The sequence below is a fragment of the Hetaerina americana genome, unplaced genomic scaffold, assembly GCF_022747635.1.
Source record: "Hetaerina americana unplaced genomic scaffold, ioHetAmer1.1.p SCAF_12, whole genome shotgun sequence".
Lineage (NCBI taxonomy): Eukaryota > Metazoa > Arthropoda > Insecta > Odonata > Calopterygidae > Hetaerina > Hetaerina americana.
Genome location: NW_027286292.1, coordinates 11,243,465 through 11,268,412, shown reverse-complemented (window position 1 = coordinate 11,268,412; position 24,948 = coordinate 11,243,465). Strand labels below are relative to the sequence as shown.

The window sequence follows — 24,948 nt, the reverse complement described above, 5'->3', positions numbered from 1 at the left end:
ACCAGGCTTTGATTTTATCAACATAATGCATCAATTTGTTTGAAAATTATCTTTGGTGCTCTTGATATAAATTTATAGCAAATTGCTTTCAATGTGCATTTAGGCAATTTAAGAGATATACGTATTATTATGGTGTCATTATGATGAAATAAGGTACTAAAAAGAATATCGCAGTTGGTTATAATGAATTGATGTAAAGTATATTGGCATTTTCTCAGGTTAACCTATACTCTAAGGGTGATTATAATATAGACTCTGCCAGGAAATTACAGCTACAGTTAGGTGAAACAAAATTTTGTAGCATGTTTTCTCAGTACCATATGTTTTAAGCTTTCATCTGGCTGAAAAAGATTATGTTAAAGAGAGTACTGTATATTTTGATTGTTGTGCATAAATGGTACCATTTAAAATTGTCATTGATTTTCCAGAGTCTCTCAAGAGCAAGATCAGTGTCAATTCAAATATTGAAGCATTGGAACCATTTTCTGATGCTGATGAGAGAGGATCTTCTCCCTTAGAGCATGAATCTTTGGAAAAGATGATAGAAAAAGTTCAGCAGGAAGGCATTGAGGTGAGTTCTATCATAATGGCTCACCTTGGAACGTATGAAAAAATTTAGGTTCCTAATTCCTTAAAATATTTCTTATAGTTATGCTTTGCATAGGTGCTTCAAAATCTAGCAAAAAATAGTAATAGTTAATAAATTGGAAGAGAAAAAGGTCTTTGAATTATGTCACCGTTGAATGAAGACCATTGGTAATCTGCTTATTCTGATTGAGACAGTTCATGAAGCAAGGATGTGGTTGTAAAATTTCAGATATCTATAATCTGTAGAAAATGTACGAACAATAGGAACACTACTTGTTTGTTCACGCTGCATGCGCTGAAGGCTTTTATGGCTGCTTCATTGATTTTCCATCGTTTTTGAAGTATTATTAAAATTATTCAGCTCCTATGTAATAAAATTACGTAGTAGTTGTTACTGTAGTGGTAATTACACAATACAACTTCTGCAACAGAATCGGGATGACTCCCTAACCCCCTTACAGTCTCGCCTTGGCACCTGCAGACTATGTCCTATTCCCAAAAGTGAAATCCTCCCTCAAAGGATACCTCCATGAGACCCTAAGCACCATCAAAGAAGCTTGCACACGTACCATTAAGGAGCTTCAGGAATCCGCTAACCCGTTAGCCTTCAAGTCATGGGAAATGCCCTGACAAAAGTGTATTGTCACTCAAGGGATGTACTCTGAAGAATTATGAGGCATTGTAGCAATATCTGAAATAAATCTATTTTGCAGAAACCTTTTATATAAATCATTTATAAATAACCATTTGCTATTTAGACATTTTAAAATTACCAATGGCAGAAAAATCCCTGATCACTCATTTCCACCAAAGTAATATTTCACAAAAAATGGTAACACATGCTCTTGTGATGATATTCATCAATTAACAGCTGATCAACTCTGTTGACTTCAGTCTTGAATAGAAGTTGATGTTTCATTAAAGCTTCAATTGAATCCGATGGAATTAAAGTGCCATTAGCCAAATTTGGTTGCAATACTGATAAACATCAGTTGTTCATCACATCATTGATGGTAATTTGTAAAATTGAAGTATTTTGACTATTTTTTTATGTTTCAGAAATATTTTCTTTTAAATGTAAGAGTTAGTCTGTTTTAGTTTCAAGAGATTAAGTTAATGATATGAATATTTAGCATATTGTCATCATAAATATTTTGTCACGCCATCATCTCTGGATGAATTAACAAACTGTTTGTTATATATTTGGCTGCCATTACTATTGGAAACTTGATGCATTTCATCACAATGCTCAATCAATACAAATCTTATCTTCTCACTTTCCATTTAGGATGAAGCTAGTGTAGACTCCTTTAAAAATAACTATGTTTTGTCTTTCTCTTCTATGAAATGTGAAAAATGAATGTTTTTTCTCTCTACGTTAGGTATTGTCTTTAAGTGAGATTGCTGCCAGTCGAAAGAGTACTTCCGGTAATGGGACACCCACATCCACAGCAACACCACTAGGGTCACCGATTTGTGTAGATGAGGATGATCAAAGAGACAGTAGCATGTCGAATACTCCACAAAAGAAAAAACAAGAACTCTTAGCTGAAGAAGAGCGAGCAAGGCTCCTACAGATAATTCAAAGTCTTCAGCATGAACTGGCTTCCAAAGAGAGAGAGGAAACCAGGAATAGTATGGGCATTGTTTTTCCTTATTTATAGAAATAGCTGAACCCAACATTCCTTTTATTAATATGGCTTTATGCCTGTATAGTATGCCTCAGAGTAAAAAGTGGAGAAAGTTTAAATGTTCTGAAATCTGGTAAAACCAGCATATTGAATAATTGAATACATTTTCTTACCTATTAAATAGGATGTTGTTTGTATTAAGCTGTTTGGAGGGTAAACTCATGAAAATGATAAGGAAATGTCAGCATGTTTAAAGTTAATTAAATACGAGGGTCATCCGGAAAGTAGTACCCGTTCATGAAATAAAGACACAAAAGTAAATATTAACAAACATAAAAAATTTTATTTGAAAGAGGATACTTTAAACTACTTCTCAACATAATCTCCAAGCAAATTAAGGCATTTGTCATAACGTGTGACAAGTTTCTGTATTCCTGCTGCATAGTCCTTCGCCGCCAGCTCATTGAGATACGCGAGGGACCCATCTTGCACAAATTTTTGCATAATGCAGATGGTGTTTAACAATTTCATGAACAATTGTTCGAGAAACATTGGGAAAATGCTCACAGATGTCATCAATTGTGACGCGCCGATCGTTCCTCACGAATTCGTCAACTGAGCTCACCAGTTGGTCTGTAATGACAGACGGTCTCTCCGAACGCTCATCGTCGTGTGTGTTCCCCCTCCCCATGTTGAAGTTGCGACACCACCGCCGAACAGACGACTCGTCCATTACATTGTCTCCATACACCTCCTTTAATTGGCGATGAATATCACATGGGCGAACGTTTCTTGCATTGAGGAATTTAATCACTGCCCTCACTTCACAACTGGCGGCGTTCTCAATTTTTTTAAACATTGTAAACAATCACAGAAACAACACAGGCAATGCTAGCGTCACGCAACTTGGCTCAGAGAAGGCAGACAAGCCACTGAAGCTATCTGACCTCGTCCAGCGGCTACTCGCGTCGTCAGCACTTCATGCGGCACGAACGGGTACTACTTTCCGGATGACCCTCGTACGTCTGTACACTTTTCTTGTAAAGACATAAAAAACTTTGTTTAATTTAATTAACTCATTATTAGCATCCCAATTACAATGCAATAATTTCATTGGAATTTTTGTGATGAACTGAATAGGAATTATAGTTTCAAGTGTATTGCAAAGCATGATTTCTTGCAGTTTTTCAATTTTAATTTTAAGCTGGTCTATGTTTTTAATTTCATTGTCTTATTTTCCTTTTAAATCATCACAAATCATTGACTGATCAGATAATTGTTCTCAATACTCCATTCAAATGTTTAAAACTAATTATTTATCTATATTTTAGTACATCTAAAGGTTAACTAAACAAACTGCACTTATATTAGCAAGCAATATTAATTATGTCATAATTGATAATCATCATCTTGGGTGGCTCTGCTGATTGGCAGTTTCACTCAAGGATGGCAACCATGTCTGTCTTCCCTGAGCCAGTTTCTTTGTTTCTTCATACTTTATTCCCAGCTTAAATATGTTGAACTTTGTATACCTCTTTCTTCATCATCCTTTCCACTTCTGCAAGCAATAATTCCCCTTACGACGTCCTAACTGATTCATCTTTCTTTTCTTGATTTTCTCTACCAATTATCTCTTTTATCCAATTCTTCATAGCTCCTCCTCATTCTTCACTCTAACCTTTGATCTAATTCCTTCCACCCTTCTCCAAATTCATGTTTCGAAGGCCTCTATTCTTTTACTTCATCTTTCCGTGAAGTGTATGTCTCTGATATAATTGATAAAAAGGAATAAAAATTCGGAGCACACATTCTACTTAAATACTAAGGAATCAATTATGAAGTGTCCACACCTTAGTGTCCATTTCTAAATTCCAGGCATACATTGTGAAAGCCATATATTTGCTTAAGAAATCATTGCATATTAACCTGTGGTATTACAACCATTGTACGTGGTTTCATTAATTTCTCACAATTTAACTGAGTGATGATGTCTTTCCTTCAGGGGATTGGATGGAATTCCAAGAGAAGGAAGGTCATGCCGGATGGGCTGGTGTGGTTGATGTTGTTGGACAAAAGCAGCGCCATGAGCTGGAGATTCTTGGGCGCCTTGGTGAGCAAAGAAATGAAAGAGCAAGACTGGAAGCAGAAGTGTCTGAGCTAAAGCAGTTGGTTAATCAATCTCAGGCTGAGACACAGAAAACTATGTGAGTAATTTTATGGTCCTCATATTTTTTTAAGATCAGGCTTACTACAACTTAGAAATTGGTTTTTTCCAGGGAGTTCATTTGACCGGAAAATGTCATGTAATTGGCTTTGTTATTATGATTTATTAAGTAATTTATCAGAAAGAAATGGTTTTATGTTGCATGTGAATTTTTGCATTCTAGTAAAATAATATAATATCGATAATGTATAAAGAGTGTAGTATTCCTGGTGTTTGCATCAAAATTGCCGTTAAATGTGATGTTTTGTATATTTTTAGTGTCACCTTTGATAAAATGAGTCTCAAAAGTTAATATGAGGGTTATCTGAAAGTTTCTGACCTCAACATGACCATTGTAGCACTCTTTAACAAAAGCTAGGCTGTTTGCTCTTGTGTTGAAAGATACTTATCAAACTTTCAGCCATTTTGAGCCCTCATTTGTAATTTGATAATCGTTTGAGTGAGACAATGTGAGGGTTTTTGTGAAAATGGAATAAATTGAGTATCAAGCTATAACATGTGGAGTATAAGCTAATTAAATGTTTGTTTTTGAAAGGCTATATGCCTACGAGAGACAATATTAGATTCTGTGTACAGGGACTAAGCAGCATCATTTTTGACTGTGAAATTTTGCGTTGTTGAATATAAACGTGGCAGATCATGATGAGCATTCGGGATGGCCCAAAACTTTAACTACCATCAAAAACATTGTAAAAGTTCACCAAATAGTAATGGACAACCATCAAATTAAGGTTGGATATAAAGGAGAGGCTGTAGGAATATCAGAAGAATGCATTTGTTGTGTATTGACTGAAGAATTGGACCTATGTAAGCTATCCGCCAGGTGTTGCATTTTCTCACAATGGATCAAAAATGCATTAGAATGAATGAACATTTATATGGTCCTGTTGGAGCAGTTTAAGTGAAGCGAGTCATATTTTTTGCATTGATACGTAACTGTAGATGAAACTTGGACCAACCACTACACTCCTGAGATGAAAAAACATTCAAAACAGAGAGCTGCAAAGGGCAAACATGCTTCAAACAAGTTGAAGACAGTTCCATCGGCCATGTAAGTGATGACAGCTATTTTTTGAGATAGTCACAGAGTTGCGTCAATCAATTGTCTGCAAAAAGGTAACGCAGTTAAGGGAGAGTGCCATGCATCATTACTTGACAAGCTGAAGGCAGATATTGCCAAAAAATACCACATTTGAAGAAGAAGAAAGTGTTTTTCCATCAGGGCAACACACCTGGTCTCACTTTGGCAGTTGCCTTGGCTTAAATTCATGAATGGAACTTCAAATTGGTTGACTACTCACTGTATTCACCAAATCTGAAACCCGGTGACATTTTTCCTGTTTCCCAAACTTTTTCGCCTCTAAGAGAGAGATTATAATTGCATGAGAAGGTTATTGCATATGCAAATGCCTATTTTGCAGAGAAAGATGTCAACTATTAATTGGAAGGGTTAAAAAAGTTAGAGCATTGCTGGAAAAATTGAATCAACATAAAAGACTAAGTTGAAAAATAAATTTGAAGAAAAAAATATCCCGCTCATTTGTTTGGTCAAAAATTTTTCACATTACCCTAATATATGTCTGATGGAGTAAAACATTGTAGACTATTAATCAGAACATGCATAATGTAGATTTCATTAGGACTGGGAAATCATAAGATAAAATTTGGAAAAAGCAGAAACATAATATTTTCATGAGTTAAAATCTGAGAACAAAACATTCTTGGGGCTTACATTTATTTATGTATATAGTTATTATTACTGGCAAGGGAAAGGAACTGCACCCCTGCCCTGATGTGTGAATTTCACATGCCTTCAGGCTTAGGGTGAGTACTGGGGGGGTGAGTTCTGAGTAGGGTGGTACTGGGTGAAATCTACCATCACCTACAAAACTGCCCTTAGGGTTGATTACTGTGTTTATGGTTTTATAGTTATTATTGTATGTATTCAGTAGCCCTTGAAAAAACTAGGGTATGACTTTAGCCCTGTTTCTCAAAGTTGGAAGTTAGTTTACATCTCTTTGTGATTTACTCATATGGAGTCTCCTTAGAGTAACAATTGGTTTAGCACTTGTAAGTTGTCTATATTACACATGTAAATTTTAAAGTTTTGTATTACTTAAGAATAGTAGACTTGTGGGCTTATAAATGAACCTGTTGCTTTGAGAAATATGCCCTCTAATCAATTACATGTATATGGTTTGTTTATATTGGTATAAACTCATTTGAATGCTAGTCTTGTTTTTGAAATTATAATTAATCTGCCTTCCTCCTTTAACATTCTTTTCGCTTGAGAATAGCATTTAGTGTTTTCAATAATCTTGTATTAAGCATTAATGCTTTTTATGAATACATTCACATTTGGCAGAAATGTTTTTGTTTTATTCAGTTCTCATTCTTTCATAAGTATAAGCGTAAGACTTCATTTAGAATTCATGGATACATTCAACTACTCATACCTGGAAGGTTTTTTTTACTCATTACAATTAGCTGCTATGCTCATATGAAAAAGGTTCCTCCTTATGTAGTTACATGAATGGTCTGCCCCAAAAAGAAGTGGAATAAATCCAGAGAAAAAAAATTTTATTGTAGATCAAAATGCAGGTTACTAAAATTCTTCAAAATAGCCCGTTTGTTTATTGACACACTGATACCAGTGCCTCTCCCAGTCATGGTACACTTCCTTGAAGGTGTTGATGGGCAACTTGTTCAGGCATCTTATATCGGCCTTTTTAATGTTATCAAGGATTTCAAAATTGTTGCCTTTCAAGCTCCTTTTTACTCTTCAGAAAAAAGAGGTCTAGCGGTGTCACATCGGGGTGGTAGAGCAATTGAGGCAGCATTGCCACAGTGTGCTTGACCAGGAAGGTTTGAGAAATTCGGTCTTGAGAAAGGCGATGTGGGAAGGTATATTGTCATGGTGCAGCCTCCATTTGGTAAAGATCTCCTTCTTAATGCATTGCACTCTTCAGACTTTTAAGGACTCCACGTAAAATTTACCATTCACTGTGTCCCTGAGGCGCAAACTGTTTGTGGATAATGCCTTTTGAGTTGAAAAAGATGAAGAGATAAGGACTACTTATTTTTGGGGACAGACCCTATGTGAAAAGCATTGACTTTATTGTTGTTATTTTAAGGAGTCATATTTTTTTCAGATATCGACTTGGAATAGAGAGATCACATGTTATTAGGTTACAATCCGTCCTGCAGCAAGAAAAATCGAACTTCTCTCAACTACAATTATCTTTGGAAATTGAAAGGAAGAGGTCCAGCATGACAAAAGAGATGAATGCTAGAGTAACTAAGGTAAAAACTTAGATATTGTTCTCTGCATGCATAAGATTGTGCATGATCATTCATAAAATTAGTAAATCAAACTGATATTTCTCTCGATCAACTGATAATATATATTTTATTCAGTAAAATGTGGTCTAAAACAATAAATGTCTCATTCATGTTCAAGAGGGGAATAATTTGCAGCTTTTGTGAAATGGTTTGTGGGAATATTGATCCAGTCTCACAGATCAACCCAATGGAAGATAAAGTTTATACACAAACGCACAGTCAGAACCTTCCGTTCCATTGCAAATCACTCATAAATATGCTGAAGACAGCCACCTTGTGGTTGAAATATGTTTATTAATTTTCAAATTTTGTGTAGGGCGGCCAGCCATTGTTGAATCCTTGAAAACCTGGAATGGGGAAACCTTGAATAAATCCTACAAAAAACCTGCAACTTTGGAGACCAAATGTTATTTTTATCAGAAAAGATATATCGGAAGGTGGAAATAAAAATTGTATTTAATATGAATAAATACTTAAGTAATTGGTTGAATCCTTAAATGACTTAGTTGAGTGTGACCTGCTATTGTTGCTCTCTTACAAAATTTCTCAGTAGGGAACCACTTGGAGGAAGAAGGATTGCATCCTGTGGTTATCCCTAATGTGAAATAGATTTTTTGTGCAAAGAACCACAGGGAATGTGTGTGCCAGTTCATGAATCTCACATTGCTGATGCTGTCGCAAGATTGTTTCCCTGCAGATTACTCCACAAATTTCCTTGTTATGCCCCCCTTTGATATGAAATGGCTACTATAGTTTCCCATATTATCATAAGTTAGCCAGCTCTAACAGCTCCTCATTTTGAATTTAAACTACCTGAGTAAATGTTTTTAGTATTTATATGTGACTGATATGAAAAATAAAGCAAAAAAGTTAACTCATAGAGTTAAATCATATTTATGTGCTCTAATGAATGTGCGCACTAGGAGAATGAACCTCCATTTTTCTATTCTTTTTAATCCCAGAGTTCAGATGCATAACTGATGATGACTAAATCCTCACTTTGTTCTTTGCAATTCTAATTAAATGCATTTCTATATATAAAAACTTTTTGATATACATGTATTCCTGAGCATATGCTAATTATTACATCGTAATTCTACTTTTATTTCCTTAAATGTTCATTTTGTTGCATTTATTTCTAGGCACTTGAAGGTGAACTAACACAGTACCATGCTAAGTTTCTGCAACTTCAAGAATCTCTTAAAGAAGAGCATGATATGAAAAGCAAATTGGAAGCACGGTTGAATCAATTGAAGATGGAGCTGGTAAAATTTAATTTACATGCAAATCTTAAGAAATCTTTTCCATTGAAACATTCAGAGGGCTTTTTTGCCCGAGTTTTTATTACAGTGATTGCTAATCAAGGAGCTGGGTGATATTAGGCTTAATAGAACCCACCAATAGGAAGGATCAATTCCTTGTTCCAGGTGTTAGAGATTTGAATGTGACAGGACTTGGTTCTAATGAATCCCTGATATGTTGTATAATGGAAGCCTCTTTAACCAAACCACTCTAAATTCTTCACTACCCTCAATTCCATGCCAGTTTCATGTGATTGAGTCAGATGTAAAACTTGTCAAACCTTTACCACTCATTCCCTCTCATAATAACGCTCACGTGTTCCATATGCTTTCATGTCTCCACTTTACCTGATGTCATTAACCTCTTTAAAAGTAAACTTGCACATCATCTATGTTGAACAATTAACCACATCCCTCAATACAGGTTTTCTCTTTTCTCCTCTTAAATAGAATAGAAACATGATATATATTAATCTCCAAAGAGTAGCATGGCATATCCCACCTGGCTTCTTTGATCGTGGCAGTTGGGATTTATAAATGATCAGCCTTTCTCTTTATTTTTGCATAAACAGGTTCATGACATTTTTATTTTGATGCCATTATTATTGTTTCAAGAATTTCTTTTGTAAATTAAACTCTCATTTTTTCTATTTAGTCCAAATTCCGTTAATTTGTCAGCTATTATATAAAAAATATCACTTGTTTGCATCAAAACTTGGCATCTCAAAAAAGTAGCATATTTCATTCAGTTTCCATGTGACCATCATTTTAATTTGTTGGTGACTTGTTAACAGCTCAAAAATGGCATCCACCTTATGTATTTGGCATTTATGCTTATTTAAACATAAGTTTCATACTCATGCAATAATATGAGATAGAGTACACTTAAATGTACAGCTATTTTTGATACCAGGGAAAAATATTTTTTTATGTACTACAAATACACCAACAACTTTGTTGAGGGCATTCACACTCCTTTTTTTTCTCCTCTTCTAGCCTACCTTTCATAAATATTATGCTGAGGGGTACAAAATCATCCACTTCTTCAACAATTTCTCTGTTTTCACTACACCTTGGGATCATTCTTGCCCTTTCCCATATCAAACAGAACTGTATATTTCAATTCATTAAGAGCTTTATCTCAATTTCATTCTCTCCGTTCATTCTCTCACAACTTAAATTTATAAGCATGAATAACATGCAGAAATGAATCATCAGTATTTGGCACCCTCATTTTAAAAATCTACATAATATTTATTTACAGCTTTCCATTGTTCAAAATCCTTACTATTGCTATAAACAGAAATTAAGTTTTATCAACTTCTCCAAAATCATTCCCACCCTTTCACGCAAACCTGTTAAATGCAAATCATGTTGTCCCCCTCTCTTTGTTGGACATTATTTGCTAAGAAGGTAAATAGCGAAGAGTTCATTTTTTGTACAACATATTAGCTTGATTAGAATCAAGTGAAACTTCAGTGTTGTACTTTTGAATATATTTATCCTAATTTATTCCACATATTTTTTTGTGGCTAATCTCCTATGAAAAATTTTCTAACACTATTTTCATAATAAAATGTTATTTATAATTTGAATTCTCCCTTATGGAATAATTATTTTTTCTATTTGATTTTCAGTTTACAATTTTCTATTTTGTTGATTAAAAACACTAACTTTGACTTGTTATGTATATTAAAAAGTAGAATAACCTCTAAATTTAGTAGTTTGACAAGGGCATATGTTACATTTAAGAGATCCATTATTTTTAAAGGAGTGTGATTTAACTATCCATGCTTTCACAAAAACATTTCCTTTAAAAATGTGGGTCACCATGGTTTTCTATAGGGGTATGCTGTGGGATCAAATGAAGAGCAGAGAATGAAACTTGAAATGATGATGAGTGGTGAGCACCTGAAGCTGAAGGAAATAGAGGCAAACTGTGAGAGGAAGGCTTTGGAGCAGGAGCTTGAAGCAGAGAAGCAGAGAAGAGTGAGTGTTCATTTGAAATTCTCATCTTGATTGGTCAAGTTGATTTGCTGTCCCCTAAGAACCTTCCAAATATTTTACTGAGCATCACACATGTTATCAAGTATCAGTCAGCCTGTGCCGTTCTGCCGAAAACACATTGAATTTGTGTTCTCCTTACGGTAACAAATGTAATATGGGTATATTCACCGAGAAGAATAACAGAATATCCTTGGTGCAAGCAATCAAGTAAATACAAATGTGCATTTTACTACACATTTAGCAAAATATCAAGCAATATGTTAGAAGTTAGGGTAAAAATTAGGAGTGAGATTCACCTAGTTATATTTAAATGTTTCATGCTGAGCTTAATAAATATTTGAATGGGTAAAATAAAATGTAGCACACATTTAACTTTCTTTTCCCTGAATAAAGTGCCTAAATGGGAAATATTATAAGGAAGCTGTAGTCCAACCGGGGGAAAGTGGGCTGGAGGTAGGGTGATCGCTTAATTTCACATATGTAAGTCATAGGTGACTTACTTATTTTCACTATAATTTCAATTAAATTGTGGGTCGCAGTAGTCCAGGGGGTAGAGCGTTGGACTGCTGACCGGAGGGGCCCGGGTTCCATTCCCGGGCAAGGCACTCTGGGCACCTGCAGCTCCACCCAAGCTGTGTGATTTTTCGGGTACCAGATCTTCTTGGGAAGCCATAACCGGCACAGAGAGAGGAGCTGGCCCCCCTGCCCTAATGTGTGTATCTTACACACCGTCAGGCTTAGTACTGGGTGAACTCTACTATCACCTACCAAACCAACCTTCAGGTTGATTACTGTGTTTATGGTTTTATGGTTTTCAATTAAATTATGAAATCTTTCGTAATTCTTTCATTTTTTTAATATCTCTGGTATCATAAGATTGTCAGTAAATATGTTAGAGCCAAATTTCATTGTAGTTGCTCTATGAAAAAAAACCCCATAGATCTTGCTGGCAATGGGTTTTGTTTAAGTTTCTTGAAGATGAGATGGCAGCGCGAGAATAAAAACGAAAAGTTAATGACAAGTATTATACCTCTGACCTTTCCTAATGACAGTATAACATAATTTAATAAAATTCTGTGATATTTAAAAAAAAGAATATCAAAATTATGATTTTTATCTTTTATTTTACTGCAATTATTTTTGGCATTGGTAGTTCTCACAATGGCCCATGAAAACCTTCGGCAATCAACCTAATTGAAGGCTTTTACTTTTGTTCATGAGCATTGGTATCTTATCTGCAGTTATAGTCCAAAACAGTAATAAAAAAATCCTTGCAGTATCCATCTTCTTCTGTAAGTTTGTCAATGGACCCACTTGATGTGTCTTGCACATTCAGGATATCTCACATTTTGAGTGAGCAATGATTTTAACTCATTAGCTGAAGGCAAGGGCCCACTTTTGAGCAGTGTAAGACATGTATAGGTTATGCATAAGACACCTGGCACACATTTAACTGTCTCCTATCTTTGGTCAATCAATTTTACCCAAGTCACTGCTTCTCTGACCCAGCAGAGGAGTAGTAAATTCAGACTGTTATGAATTTAGCACCATACATTCCCATATTTACTTAAGCCCTTCCATTTGCATCTGTTGCTGATATTAATACCCAAAATCTGTTTTATTTACTAGTTTTTTCAACCAAAACTGATTATTCTTCAAAAATGGGAACTTTCTGGGTTGCTTTCTTGGTGTTTTTTTGATATCTTAGTGCAGCAGTCTGATAGACTCCAACCATTGACAATGCTGGAGTTCCAAAAAAATGAGAACTTGCGGAATGGATGTTCCATAATAAATTACCAAAATTTTGATTTAATTTGCACACTACTCCAATAGAAGTGTTGATTTACATCAGCAGATAAAAACAAATGCATATGAATATTATATGAAATTTTGCACCATAGAGTGAATTTGGTATAATATGGGAGATGATAGACAATTTGCTAACAAACAGCAGTGTTTTGAGTAACAAAAAATTCAACCATGAGTGATCAGCAAAATTTAAGTAGTTGTGTGGAAGGATGATCAATGATCTTCATTCGAAATAATATGGTAACCAGAAGTTAGTAATGTAGAAAACCATTTTAAGGAGTGACCCCCATGAGTACAAAGTATCATTATTCATCACCTAATTACAGTGGAACCTCTTAACGAGCATAACTTGTCCATTATCTTTCTCATGAAGGGAAAAACTTATTAAACCAGAAGAATATTCCCACATAAATTAATGTAAAATAAGATAATTCTGAAAATAGTAAATTATGGACAATGTTTATTCAAAGAAAATTACATCACCTTTATATTTTCTTCTATCATGGGACAAACCAGCTTGGAATGGGAATTCGATTTGTAGAAAACAAATTAGAATCAAAATTATTTATTTATTGTTTATGATGCATCACTTTTTCTTTTTGACTAGGAAGCTGTCTAGAGACATTTGTTTTTGCTGGCAAGGCAATATTAAATGTTATCATTAAATAAATTTGTGATGTGCATAGCCACTGCCTTATTAGGGTGATGTCTCTCAATGTATGTAAATGTTAAATTGCTAAAATATTATTAACCAAAATTGAAATATAGTTTTTACTGTGTGAATATACTAAATGTGAGATTTAAATTTGCTGCTGCCAAGGGATAGTAAGACAGGTCTAGTGTTCCTAGTGGTAATTAATAGAGAAAGGACATGGTTTATTGTTATTGCATTTCATAATTGTTTTATATTGTATCACAAATGCATAAATTATGTCCTTTTAAGAATTTTACTCTTGCATGTTTCATGGAAAGTAGAATGTGTTTGTAAATATTATATTCAGATTACTGAATGAGGATTAATCCTTATATCTTCCAGTTTGTATTAATTTGCTAATATTTCACTCACCATAGATAAAGTTCCAGCAAGAAGTGGCACATCTCCGAAGCATTTTAGAAGCAAGGCCCAATCAAGACTTTAATATATCTGTTGAGTGCTCCAGGTGGAATAGTGCATCCTTACCATCAACACCAAATGTCAGTGACAACTCATTTAATGCTGAAGAGGTGCTTCAGAACCTGCAGGTATATCATTTTAATTTTGTAACACCCAAGTATGTCCATGAATTGTTTCATCTCTTAGTTGGCTTTTATTTCTTCCATAGGAGCTGCTAATTCATCCTCAGCAATGTTTAACTTTCTAACTCCCAAACTTAATATCCATCCATCCAACTAACAATGGCTCGAACTCTTCTTCCCTTCAGTATAAATTCTTCTAGATTTCAAAATCCTTAAATTATTATATTGCTCTGGTACCTGGGCTACCTTTCTGTCATCTGTATTAACAACCAAAAAAAACTTGAGGTTTCTTAAATTCCCCTCTTCATTGATTTTTAATATTGACACTATATCCTTCTGAAACTCATTGTTAACACCTCTTCTTAATTTCCTCTCTCTTTCTCTTCCAGTCACATGTGGTTTCTCCTCCAACTCCTAAATCACGTTAACTTTTTTAATTCTCCCTTACCTATTGCTTAATCCCATCCCACTAAATCTCTAAAGGAACAAAAACATCCTTTAAATTCTCACTCAGAAAATGCTAACTTGGCACACGTAATGGCTTTAAAACTTGAATGAAATACAAAATCACAAAAAATATGTAAAACAATAAACAACAATCAAATTCTGACATTTTCTTGCCTAGTTAAACTGGGTTGGTGCTGCTACCTCAGCCAAAGTAGTGGATATGTTATTTAATGGGTATGCTTGCATGCATGGGTGATTAGGTAACTTGAATAATGTGAAGCCTTGGAAACTTGGGACTCAGAAAATCAAGACTTCACTGCATGAGGAAACAATTTTTTTTCTGATATCCTTAGTTTAAAAGGGTGATTTTCATCAATGGAATTCTAAGGAGCTTCAAATCATCAATTCTCCTTTGAATCAAATCCAATCAAGAGTCTTGATTCAAATTGAATCCAAATTGAAGAAAACTTATATAGCTGTGCCCTCTTAAGTGAATGTTCAATTATTAGAGACAGTTATTATGCAGTATGATTATTATTTTCTTATTAATTAGCATAAGATCCTCTTATCTCAACTGACCTTCAGAAAATATAGAAAATGTTTTTCCAACTTGAAACAAAATGAAATCAAAAAGTAAGTTAATAACATAATAATAAATTTAATCATTGAAGAGAATTTTAAGAAATGAAGTTACAGATTTACTGAAGTCAAAAGTGTAAATTAAATAGGTGCTCATTTGTTAGTACAGTCCAAAAATGTTTGAAAGCCTTTGTTTGAACATCGCCAATGTTGGCGTGGAGAAGTTAAGAAGAAATTAAGTGAACAGAAGGAAAAACAAACTGACAAATTGTAGACTTGAAGGAATAATAGAAAAGGTTGCTGTTAAGAGGTTCCACGAGGGCATGGAGGCTGTTGATGAAGTGTCATATACATTCAGGATATCTCACACGTCAGTGGTGAATTAACACTTTCATTGCTAATGAAAAATGATTCCATTTAAGGGGTAAAAGTTTTCATTTTGTGCAGTGATACAGAGGAGTTTAAGATTGATCTTCAGGTTTTCCATCAATTGTTTAAGATGGGTTTTGAATGGGCACAGATCAACCACCACCACATTTGTAATTTTTTTCTTAGCTTACCCTAACAAGACAACCTAACACCTTACATTACAAGAAATCCTTCAGCTCTGCCAACGTTTAACCTCCATCCCATCCAACATTTATATTCTTTTCCTCTCCCTTCTGTTGCATTCTTCAACATTGCTTGCCAATCAAAATGGATCGCATTCAATTCTCTTTCCTCCTTTGGATTTCTCCCAATAAAATTCTTTCCCCTCTCAAGTCTAGTACTTCATCAGATGTTTTCTTTCCCATTCTGCTCCATTACCACTTGCTATTAGAGGCTATGTTATTAGCCTCTAATCTACACCTACATCTTGCCTCAACAAGCAAGTTGCTGTGCTGCACAAAACTATGCTCCAAATCAAAATTTCTCTCATCGTTTTCTAACATCCTCATTCAAAATTTCTGTCACCAGCTCTCTCCTTGTAAAACTTTCTTTGTCTAATGCAATTCTTCTAACATCCAGACTTCTTTGACCATCTTTATCCAAAATATTTCCAAAAAGGTAAACTATTCCTAATTTATGCCATATTTTTTTAGCATTTAACTAGCCTTCCTATATCTTGAACACCTCACTTTTTTTACATTGATTCTCATCTCAAATCTAGCACACTCATTTTTTAACCCACTGAGCAATGATTGTAGCCCATTAGCTGAAGGCATGGGCCTTTTCAGCCATTCTGTGGAATTTTATAAGGCCTGTGAGATTCAATTCCCTGATCACAGAATTCAGAATAATAATCATTTTCCTCTCCTATGTTAGAATTTTTCACCTAATTACCTTTAACTTGTAACATTTATAGAATATTTATAACTTCTGAGGAGAAAATAGATGTAAATAGGTCTCTTCTGCAGTTCAGTCTTCAATTTGGCATATGAAATACAAAATATTGGCAAATGATTGTTTTTAACATTCAAAAGTAAGGAAGATAGTGAAGATTTCATAACATTTTGGTTTTTTGAACTGGTATTCGGTAATTGTGATGTGAGATTTCTGTTAAGATATTGTTTTTTCAGTAATATGTTTTTTTTATTTGGTGTACAGGGTATCAATCAGGTGCTTGGATGGCATGTGAGAAACAATGATGAATATCAAAATCCTAATCCAGCCCCCCTGGAAAGAGAAAATAATTTTCTTAAAGCTAAATGCTCTCACTTAGAGCAAAAACTAGTGGCATTACAGGTAAAATATTAAAATTACATATTAGTTGTGCTCTAATGTGTGCTATATATTTCATGCACGTTAATGCATCTTAATATCCTGTGTTGAAAACATGTCAAATTTTATTTCAGGATATGCTTACCAGAGAGCGATCAATGTGGGCCAATGAAAGGGCAATGCTGCTCAGGGATCGGCAATATTTATTTCAAATGAATGAATCCATTTCCCATCATACAACTCCGAAAGAGATTCAGAAATTCAATGAAGTGGTTAGTAAAATAATGAGATATTTTTACAATGTTTCAATTTAATATGGTGGCACACATCGTTATGGTATGCCTGTAGTGGAGTAATGGATGTCAGAATCATATCAGTATTTTCAGAATGTAAATAATTTGATAAGAATTAGCAATATTTTTTGCAATATCTATCTTACCATGTATTTCAGAAAATATCAAATAATTTTCATGAATTATAATCAATCACTTAAATAGCAGACATAGCCAGAAGTTATGCTGCTACATCACTCTACATCAAAATCTATTTTAGGCCAAGAGTTAAACCAAAAATGTACAACATTATCGTGATGTTAGGAGAACTTATGGTTTCAACAAAGTTGCATACTATTTTGATTTCTCAGTATTACTGATGGTGGTTTTATAATCACTTATGAGCAAATTTCTTTGATTTTTTTAGGATAGGTCATATTTTTTAGGTCATAGTTGGTATTTTAAGTCTTATATGATTCATGGCCAATCTCAGTGACTACATAAATGTACTACCATAAAAATAGTTCAACATTGGTTTGAGTTTACTCATCAAATCTGGTTGAGAATGTAACCTTAACGCAAAGACTTTTTTTAACTTGTAAATTCATGTTTAAAATTTCTTCAAAGCAGATCTTAGCATGCCCTATTTTTAGTAATTTTTAATGCAAAATAATTAACTATCTACATTGACTAACACAGCAATTACAAAAATAAAACTTCATTAATATTTGACAAAAATAAAATAAGCAAACTCAAATGACTAACTCATAAACTCATCAAACTCAATTCCTACTTAACGTTTACAACATTGACTCCGTAGCCACTAGTAAGATACTTTTATCTGCCGATGATGCAGTGGTTTGCCGTGATATCCTTGATCCTGAGGACACGGTAGCTTTATGAGATGAACTAAATGCTGTACAACGTTAGTGCGACACTTGAAAATTAGAATTCAATTTAAAAAAGTGCATAGTGATAAATTTGTTGACAACGGGCAATTCCCTCCTGAAAGCCTACTGCATTAGGAACCCGAAATGGAATGTGTAGACTCAATAAAATACCTAGGCGTTACCCTCACTCATGATCTCTCCTGGGTGAAACAAATACGGGGAATATGTTGACTTGCTAACAATAAATTAGGATTTATTAGAAGAGTACTTGGTAAATGTGATGAAAAGTCAAAGAGAAATGTTATCTGTCACTGGTAAGGCCTCATTTAGAATATGGTGCAAGTATATGGGATCCTCACAAAGTTGGATTAATTGCCAAATTGGATTGCGTGTAGCGTAAAGGAGCTAGATTTGTAAAACGTTGTTTTGATAAACTTAGTAGCATATCCAAAATATTATGGCAGCTAGGCTGGGAATCACTCACGGAGCAAAGGTTAAATTACAGATTGAGGCTCTTGCATGAATAGAAAGAGGGTCTCTTTAGCAGTGATGTTAAAAACGTATTATCACTCCCATCATACTCTGGTAGGAGAGATCATGTCAATACAATTAGAGTGATTAAGTGTAGAGCAGATAGATTTAAGATGTCATTTTTTTCCATGAACGATAAGGGATCACAATAATATTGTCCAACTGCGGTAGGGTAAAAAATATTCTGGTGTGTATTACCCTCTGCCACATACCCTAGTGGTGGCTTGCAGGGTAAGTTAATAGATTAAAAAATTTTAAAAATACATGGTCTGCCCAAAAAATACGCAAACTGGTGCAATCTTGTGGCCATGATGCAGACCATAATTGCCCACTAGCGGCAATAGCTGCCTGAGACCCAATGAGCCGTCTGTACTTGGCGGACCGTTGAGCTTTGCATATGGTGCCATTAATGTGTTAGTTTCTGTTGTCCTTGTTTTTACTGTTTGTCGAAAATGAAAATTGGCGAAATCACGGAACAACGAATCAACATCAAGTTTTTTGGTGAAGTGCGGTAAGAGTTAACAAGAAATTACTGAAATGTTGACAGCTGTTTACGGTGATAATGCTCTGAAGAAAACATCCGTTTTCAAGTGGCTTAAGCCTTGTAAAGATGACCGACAAGACACTACAGATGATGCAAAGCCGGGAACACCTTCAACCACTTGTGCTGACGACAACATTATCAAGAACACGGACACGACGTTATCAAGAAATTACTGAAATGTTGACAGCTGTGTACGGTGATAATGCTCTGAAGAAAACATCCGTTTTCAAGTGGCTTAAGCCTTGTAAAGATGACCGACAAGACACCACAGATGATGCAAAGCCGGGAACACCTTCAACCACTTGTGCTGACGACAACATTGATCCTGTGCATTCCCTTGTCCTTACCGATTGTCGAAAAGCTGTCCGAATGATAGCTGATGAACTGAATTTAGGAAAATCAACAGTGCACACTATTTTAACCGAACATGATGGATGGATCCTTCACCATGACAATGCACCTGCACATTCAGCATTAATTGTGCGCCAGTTTCTGGCAAGAAATTCAATCACCATCCTTGATCGTCCTCATCATATGCCAGATCTCCCTCCCTGTGACCTTTTTGTTATTCCCAAAATGCAAAAATGTGATGAGGGGACATCATTGGGCAAGAAACGCTGAGACCTAAACTAAGACACCTAACTGCTGAGGACTTCCAAGGGTGCTTTAAACAGTGGAAAAGAAGATGGAATAAATGCATAGCAACAAATGGAGAGTACTTTGAAGGGGACAAAATTGATGTAGACTAAATTTTGCAAAATAAAATTTTTATGGTCTCTGTTTGCTTTTTTATCAACAGGGTAGTATAAACAACCCTCTATGACATTTCAATTGTTGAATCCCATCCATTTCTTGAAATATCCATCAAAAATAGTTAATAAATGTTTCTGCATTTTCCAGTTTCAAAGAGTATATGCATATTATTGGAGGTCTGAGCGCAACAGAAAAGCTTTATCATGGCAGAAGCGCTATTTCCTTAGTCTTTTAGAAGACTACAAAGTCTTCAAGCACCAAACAATTGATGAACTTTCAAAAGTGACTGGTGAACAAAGGTCCATTATTGAAGCAATGACAGGCAGAAGTAATACTCACAGTGGATTTTCAGTTGAGGCATCATGCCAAAAATCAAGAGGCAACAAATCATTTAGGTAAGCATCTAGAGACAAAAAATGTAAACCTCAGCTCATTTAATATTATTAAAAGAATAATTATTCTATTATTTGTTATGCAATTAAATCCAATGTGATAATAAAAAGAGTTCTAATGAAACTGCATATCTCGTGCAAAAGAGGAAAACTAAATTAGTCTGAAAGTAGTCTGTTCTTTAGTTGAACATATTTTAATTACTGAATTTTGTAGTTAATCAATTTATTTCTGTCTTTTTGCTCAAGGGTTGTGGTTTGGAGTGTGATTGCAACATTAAAAATGAAGGTGCTAGTCCTCCGATCAATGACTGGAATTCGTATTGGCTCACAATCTCTGCTAGAAGGAATAATTCAGCCAGCTCATTCCTTTACAATTGTGCACCATCCACAATGCCACCCTCAGACACATCTCAATTTACCCTGTTCTTCTGGTAAGCTATCATTTTTCTACTTCTATTGCACATTTGGTTTCTAGTTCAATTTAATCAACTAAGGTGGAGCCTCACTCAACGAGCACAATTTGTTCCAGAACCTTTCTCATGAACCAAAATCCTCAATAAGCAAAACAATTTTTCCCATACAAAGTAATGAAAAACATGATAATGAATTCCTTGCCAAAAAAAATGAAGTATGATCAAAGTTTATTAAAAAGTATTTATATATATTTATTGTGTAGGATCGCAAGAGGACTCCGACTAGTGCTTAACGCAAACTAAAGCAGCGGGGAATCCTCCTCATCCCCTCTCATTTAGTGAAAAGTTGCTTGTTAAGCAAGTAATTTTTTGAGAACTGTCTTTGCTGATTATGTGAATTACTTGATATGTGGGGTGCTCACTTAGCGAGGTTCCACTGTATAGTAAACTTTGCTAAACTGTCCCTGTGCACTTAATTTAAATATGATGGTATTTCGCTATCTAATCCTAATGACACACCCATATAATAGGTTTGGAAACATCTATGCACTTTTGCTGTCAGTCATCTAATTCATTTCAAATTTTTACCCCTACTCATGTTGTCCATTTGCTCTAATTATGAAGAAAGAATTGAATAATCAAATATTTTAAGGGAACACTACAAATGCAATCAAATAAACATGAAAAATTAAAATTGTTCTCATGCAAAAGAAATATTTATCTTACCATTCTACTTGAAATGGCATTATAAGGTCTAAATATTGGTCAGAATAAAATTGTATAATTTCCAAAAATGTATGAGCGTATTTCCAGGCACATTAGATACAACTTATTACTCCAAAGTGTGCTCTGAAATCAACTTGCGTCTTACAGGTGGAGGGCATATGGGTATAACATCAACCTATAAGCACCAGTAGATTCACTGGAAAAATAGTTACAGTTTTCCAAGTATTTTTCCCACATCATGCTTAGAAAATGGTTGCCTTTATTACAAATTTCAATAATATCACTTTTCTGAGTCAGTAGTAAGCAACAGATTTGTAAAATTTTGTTGAAATTAAACCCAAGAAACATGGTCACTTCAATTATTAATGACTAAATTCATGAAAAATGTTATTAATAATCCATGCCCAATTATATCAGGACTATAGAAATTTAGATAGTGTACATATATTAATGAGTTAAAAACTACATGTATATGTACGAGGGTGGTTTTAAAGTTTTTTGGAATCGCCACCAGACGTCAGCGCTAGTGGAAAGGGTTTCCATTGTAGAAATAGGTAATCCTTTATGAGTATATATGTAACATGTCAGTGCTCTGGGAAGAAATCTGTGGTGCTGATGCCTCTTTGTTGTTGTTCCCATACAATGATTTGTGAAGATGGAAAAAATTCAGATTTGAGCAGTGATTAAATACTTCATAAAGAAAGGTATGAAAGCAACGGAAATTCATGCCGACTTTCAGAACACTCCGAGGTACTCTGCTCCTTCATACTCAACTGTTGCCAAGTTGACAAACGAGTTTAAGTTCGGTCGGTACAGCTTAGATGATGATCCATGTAGTGGTTGGCAAAAATGTGCCTCTATCTCAGAAATTATTGTAAAAGTGCGAGAGATGGTCATGGAGGATCACCAACTGTGAAAGAAAGAGAAATTGTTGAAGCTGTAGGGATGTCATCTGAATGAGAATATCACATTTTAAAAGTGGAATTGAATTTGAGAAAATTATCTGCTAGATGGGTCCCACAACTGTTTGTGCAAGTATTGAAACATGTTAATTCACCACCACCAAAGAAAGCAAAAGCAATAAGGTCAGCCAGAAAGGTGATGGCTTAAGTTTTCTGGAATGCAAAAGGGATTTTGCGGATGCATTATCTTCCCACTAGTCAAACAATTACTGGGGAGTACTCTGCTAACCCTTTGGACCAACTGCAGCAAAAGATACACAGAAAAAGGCCAGGTTTGGCAAGGAATAAAGTTGTCTTTCATCAAGACAATGTACAGCCACACACAAGTATTATTGCCAAAGCAAAAAATATGTGAACTGAGATAGGAATTGTTGCCACACCCACCTTACTTATCTGATTTGGCTCCATCAGATTTCCATTCTCCCCAAGCTTAAAATTTTCCTCGTTGGACGGAGATTCTCTTCAAACAAAGAACTAACAGCCAAAGTAGACAGGTACATTGCAGGCCCGAAGGAATCTAATTTTTGAGATGGGGTCAAGGCATTGGAACATTGCTGGACTAAGTGCACTAGTGTACAGAGTGACAAAATTGACGAATAAAAAAAGTTTCACTGGGGTAAGTTGTTTATTTCCATTCCTTTCCGAGAACTTCTGAGAACTACCCTCGTACCTAGGTTTTCATTTAATAGAAAACTGCACTCATAAAATCATAGTACAATATATATTCTGCAATCTATTTCAGGAGCATCAAATGGGGGCTCTCAATACACCATGCATTCTTTACCCTCAGCAGTTAGTGTTCGAAAAAAAAACCCAGCTGAGGAGAAGTATCAACACTCCCCTTAAATTTAAGGAATTCCATATGTATTCATTAAAAAAAGGTGCTGTAACTATTTAACTTTTAAATGTTCCATCCAGTAAGAAATTCTTTATGTAAGGGCTTCACAAAATATGTGTACAATCCAATGTATATAATCGATATATATTTTTGTGGCCTATTTTGGTAGTTTGTGTAGGCAGTAGAAAAAAGTTACTTTAACGTCTTTCATTTACAGTGTGATACCAATTAATTGTCAGTTTTATGTTAGGAATTGGTTTGATGTTTTGTATTAGTTGTTTCTGTTTTACTGCAGTTTGTGTCAATTGTTTGATATTTTATTATAAATCTCCAAAAATGTTTTAAAGATGAATACAAGTGGTAGCTCAGCTCAAGGGATGTCACTGGTTATAATTTCAACTTGGCACTTTGGTTCTCAATACTGTTTGGTTTTAGTGGACATTTTATGATGCAAAGGATTAATATTTTTCAAGTAATTGATTAATGTAATTATTTGTTGTTCCTATATCTTTGGAATTTTTGTTTAAATGGTGGTGTTGAGACTTGTGGGTGACCAATTTCCAACCACTGAACTCAAGACCACAGTAATAAGCTATAGTAAATTTGCATTTTATGAAATTCATGACACACAGCTAATGACATCCAAATGCAGTAAGTCAAATGGTTTGTGAGAATCCTGTAAGGAATTGGTTTCAATGTTTTGTATTAGTTGTTTCTGTTTTACTTCAATTTGTTTGCATTGTTTGATATTTTATTATATATCTCCAAAAATGTTTTTAAAGAAGAATAAAAGTGGTAGCTCAGCTCAAGGGATGTCACTGGTCATAATTTCAACTTGGTACTTTGGTTCTCAAAACTGATTTGTTTTAGTGGACATTTTATCTTGTGAAGGTTTAATAGTTATAAAGTAATTGATTAATGTAATTATTTTTTGTTCCTATATCCTTGAAATTTTCGTTTAAATGGTGGTGTCGAAACTTGTGGATGACCAATTTCTCACCACTAAACTCAGACCACAGAGAAAAGCTACAGTAAATGTGCATTGTATGAAATTCATGACATACAGCGAGTGGTATTCAAATGCAGTAAGCCTGTGAGAAGTTTTGACACAATGCATCATCGAGTAAACATTATCATCATGTGTTTGTCTCTGTGGTATAAGCATTACAATTGGCTATGAATGTGGGTTGGAAATCATACCTGTCAGGTCAGTCTGTTGATGTGGTGTGTTAATTAGGTGGCTGCATTGAAATTGGGTAGCTGCATCAAAATTGGTTGAGCTGAGAACTTGAGTCATCATAAGAGATTGTTCGTGTTCATTAGCAATTTTAACAGCAAGATATATCCTTCAGAAGAGCCTAGCTATAGTGTATATAATAACTTTCATATTATTTATATTTTTCTACTGCATTGCTTCATTCACACTTCGGAATGGATATGTGCCAATACAAGTATCCTAACTTGATGTCACTTGAAGTAGTTGTGTACTGTACAACACTGGCTATTATTTTTACTCCCCAATGAACTATATCTCATCAATGTTCTAATTTATTTTTGTGTTCAATAAATTAAAAGCATTTATGCATTTATCTTTTTTATTTATGTCCTCCAAAAACAATTCTGATGAATAGAGTACTGCAAAATGCCTACCATACTAAAATAGACTTGGGGCATTCATTTGCTGGGAACCTCTGTCCTCATCTGGTGATGACAAAGCCAAAGCAGGCACACATGTAATTCTAGTGTGCTAATAATATTTGAT

The 24,948-nt window shown here is 34.7% G+C and overlaps 1 protein-coding gene across 1 annotated transcript in view; it reads left to right on the top strand.

The window, feature by feature from the left end:
* LOC139685687 (rootletin-like) overlaps window positions 1-24,771 on the top strand; it is a 114,398-nt gene extending 89,627 nt beyond the window's left edge. Inside the window, exons 39-50 of the mRNA XM_071582674.1 lie at window positions 429-571; window positions 1,971-2,223; window positions 4,222-4,423; window positions 7,596-7,746; window positions 8,928-9,050; window positions 10,932-11,075; window positions 13,974-14,144; window positions 16,752-16,889; window positions 17,000-17,137; window positions 20,003-20,250; window positions 20,494-20,678; window positions 23,091-24,771. Coding sequence (XP_071438775.1) covers window positions 429-571; window positions 1,971-2,223; window positions 4,222-4,423; window positions 7,596-7,746; window positions 8,928-9,050; window positions 10,932-11,075; window positions 13,974-14,144; window positions 16,752-16,889; window positions 17,000-17,137; window positions 20,003-20,250; window positions 20,494-20,678; window positions 23,091-23,194 — 2,000 coding nt within the window. The 3' untranslated portion in view covers window positions 23,195-24,771. The remainder of the gene's footprint in view (window positions 1-428; window positions 572-1,970; window positions 2,224-4,221; window positions 4,424-7,595; window positions 7,747-8,927; window positions 9,051-10,931; window positions 11,076-13,973; window positions 14,145-16,751; window positions 16,890-16,999; window positions 17,138-20,002; window positions 20,251-20,493; window positions 20,679-23,090) is intronic.
* Window positions 24,772-24,948: the final 177 nt, after the last annotated feature.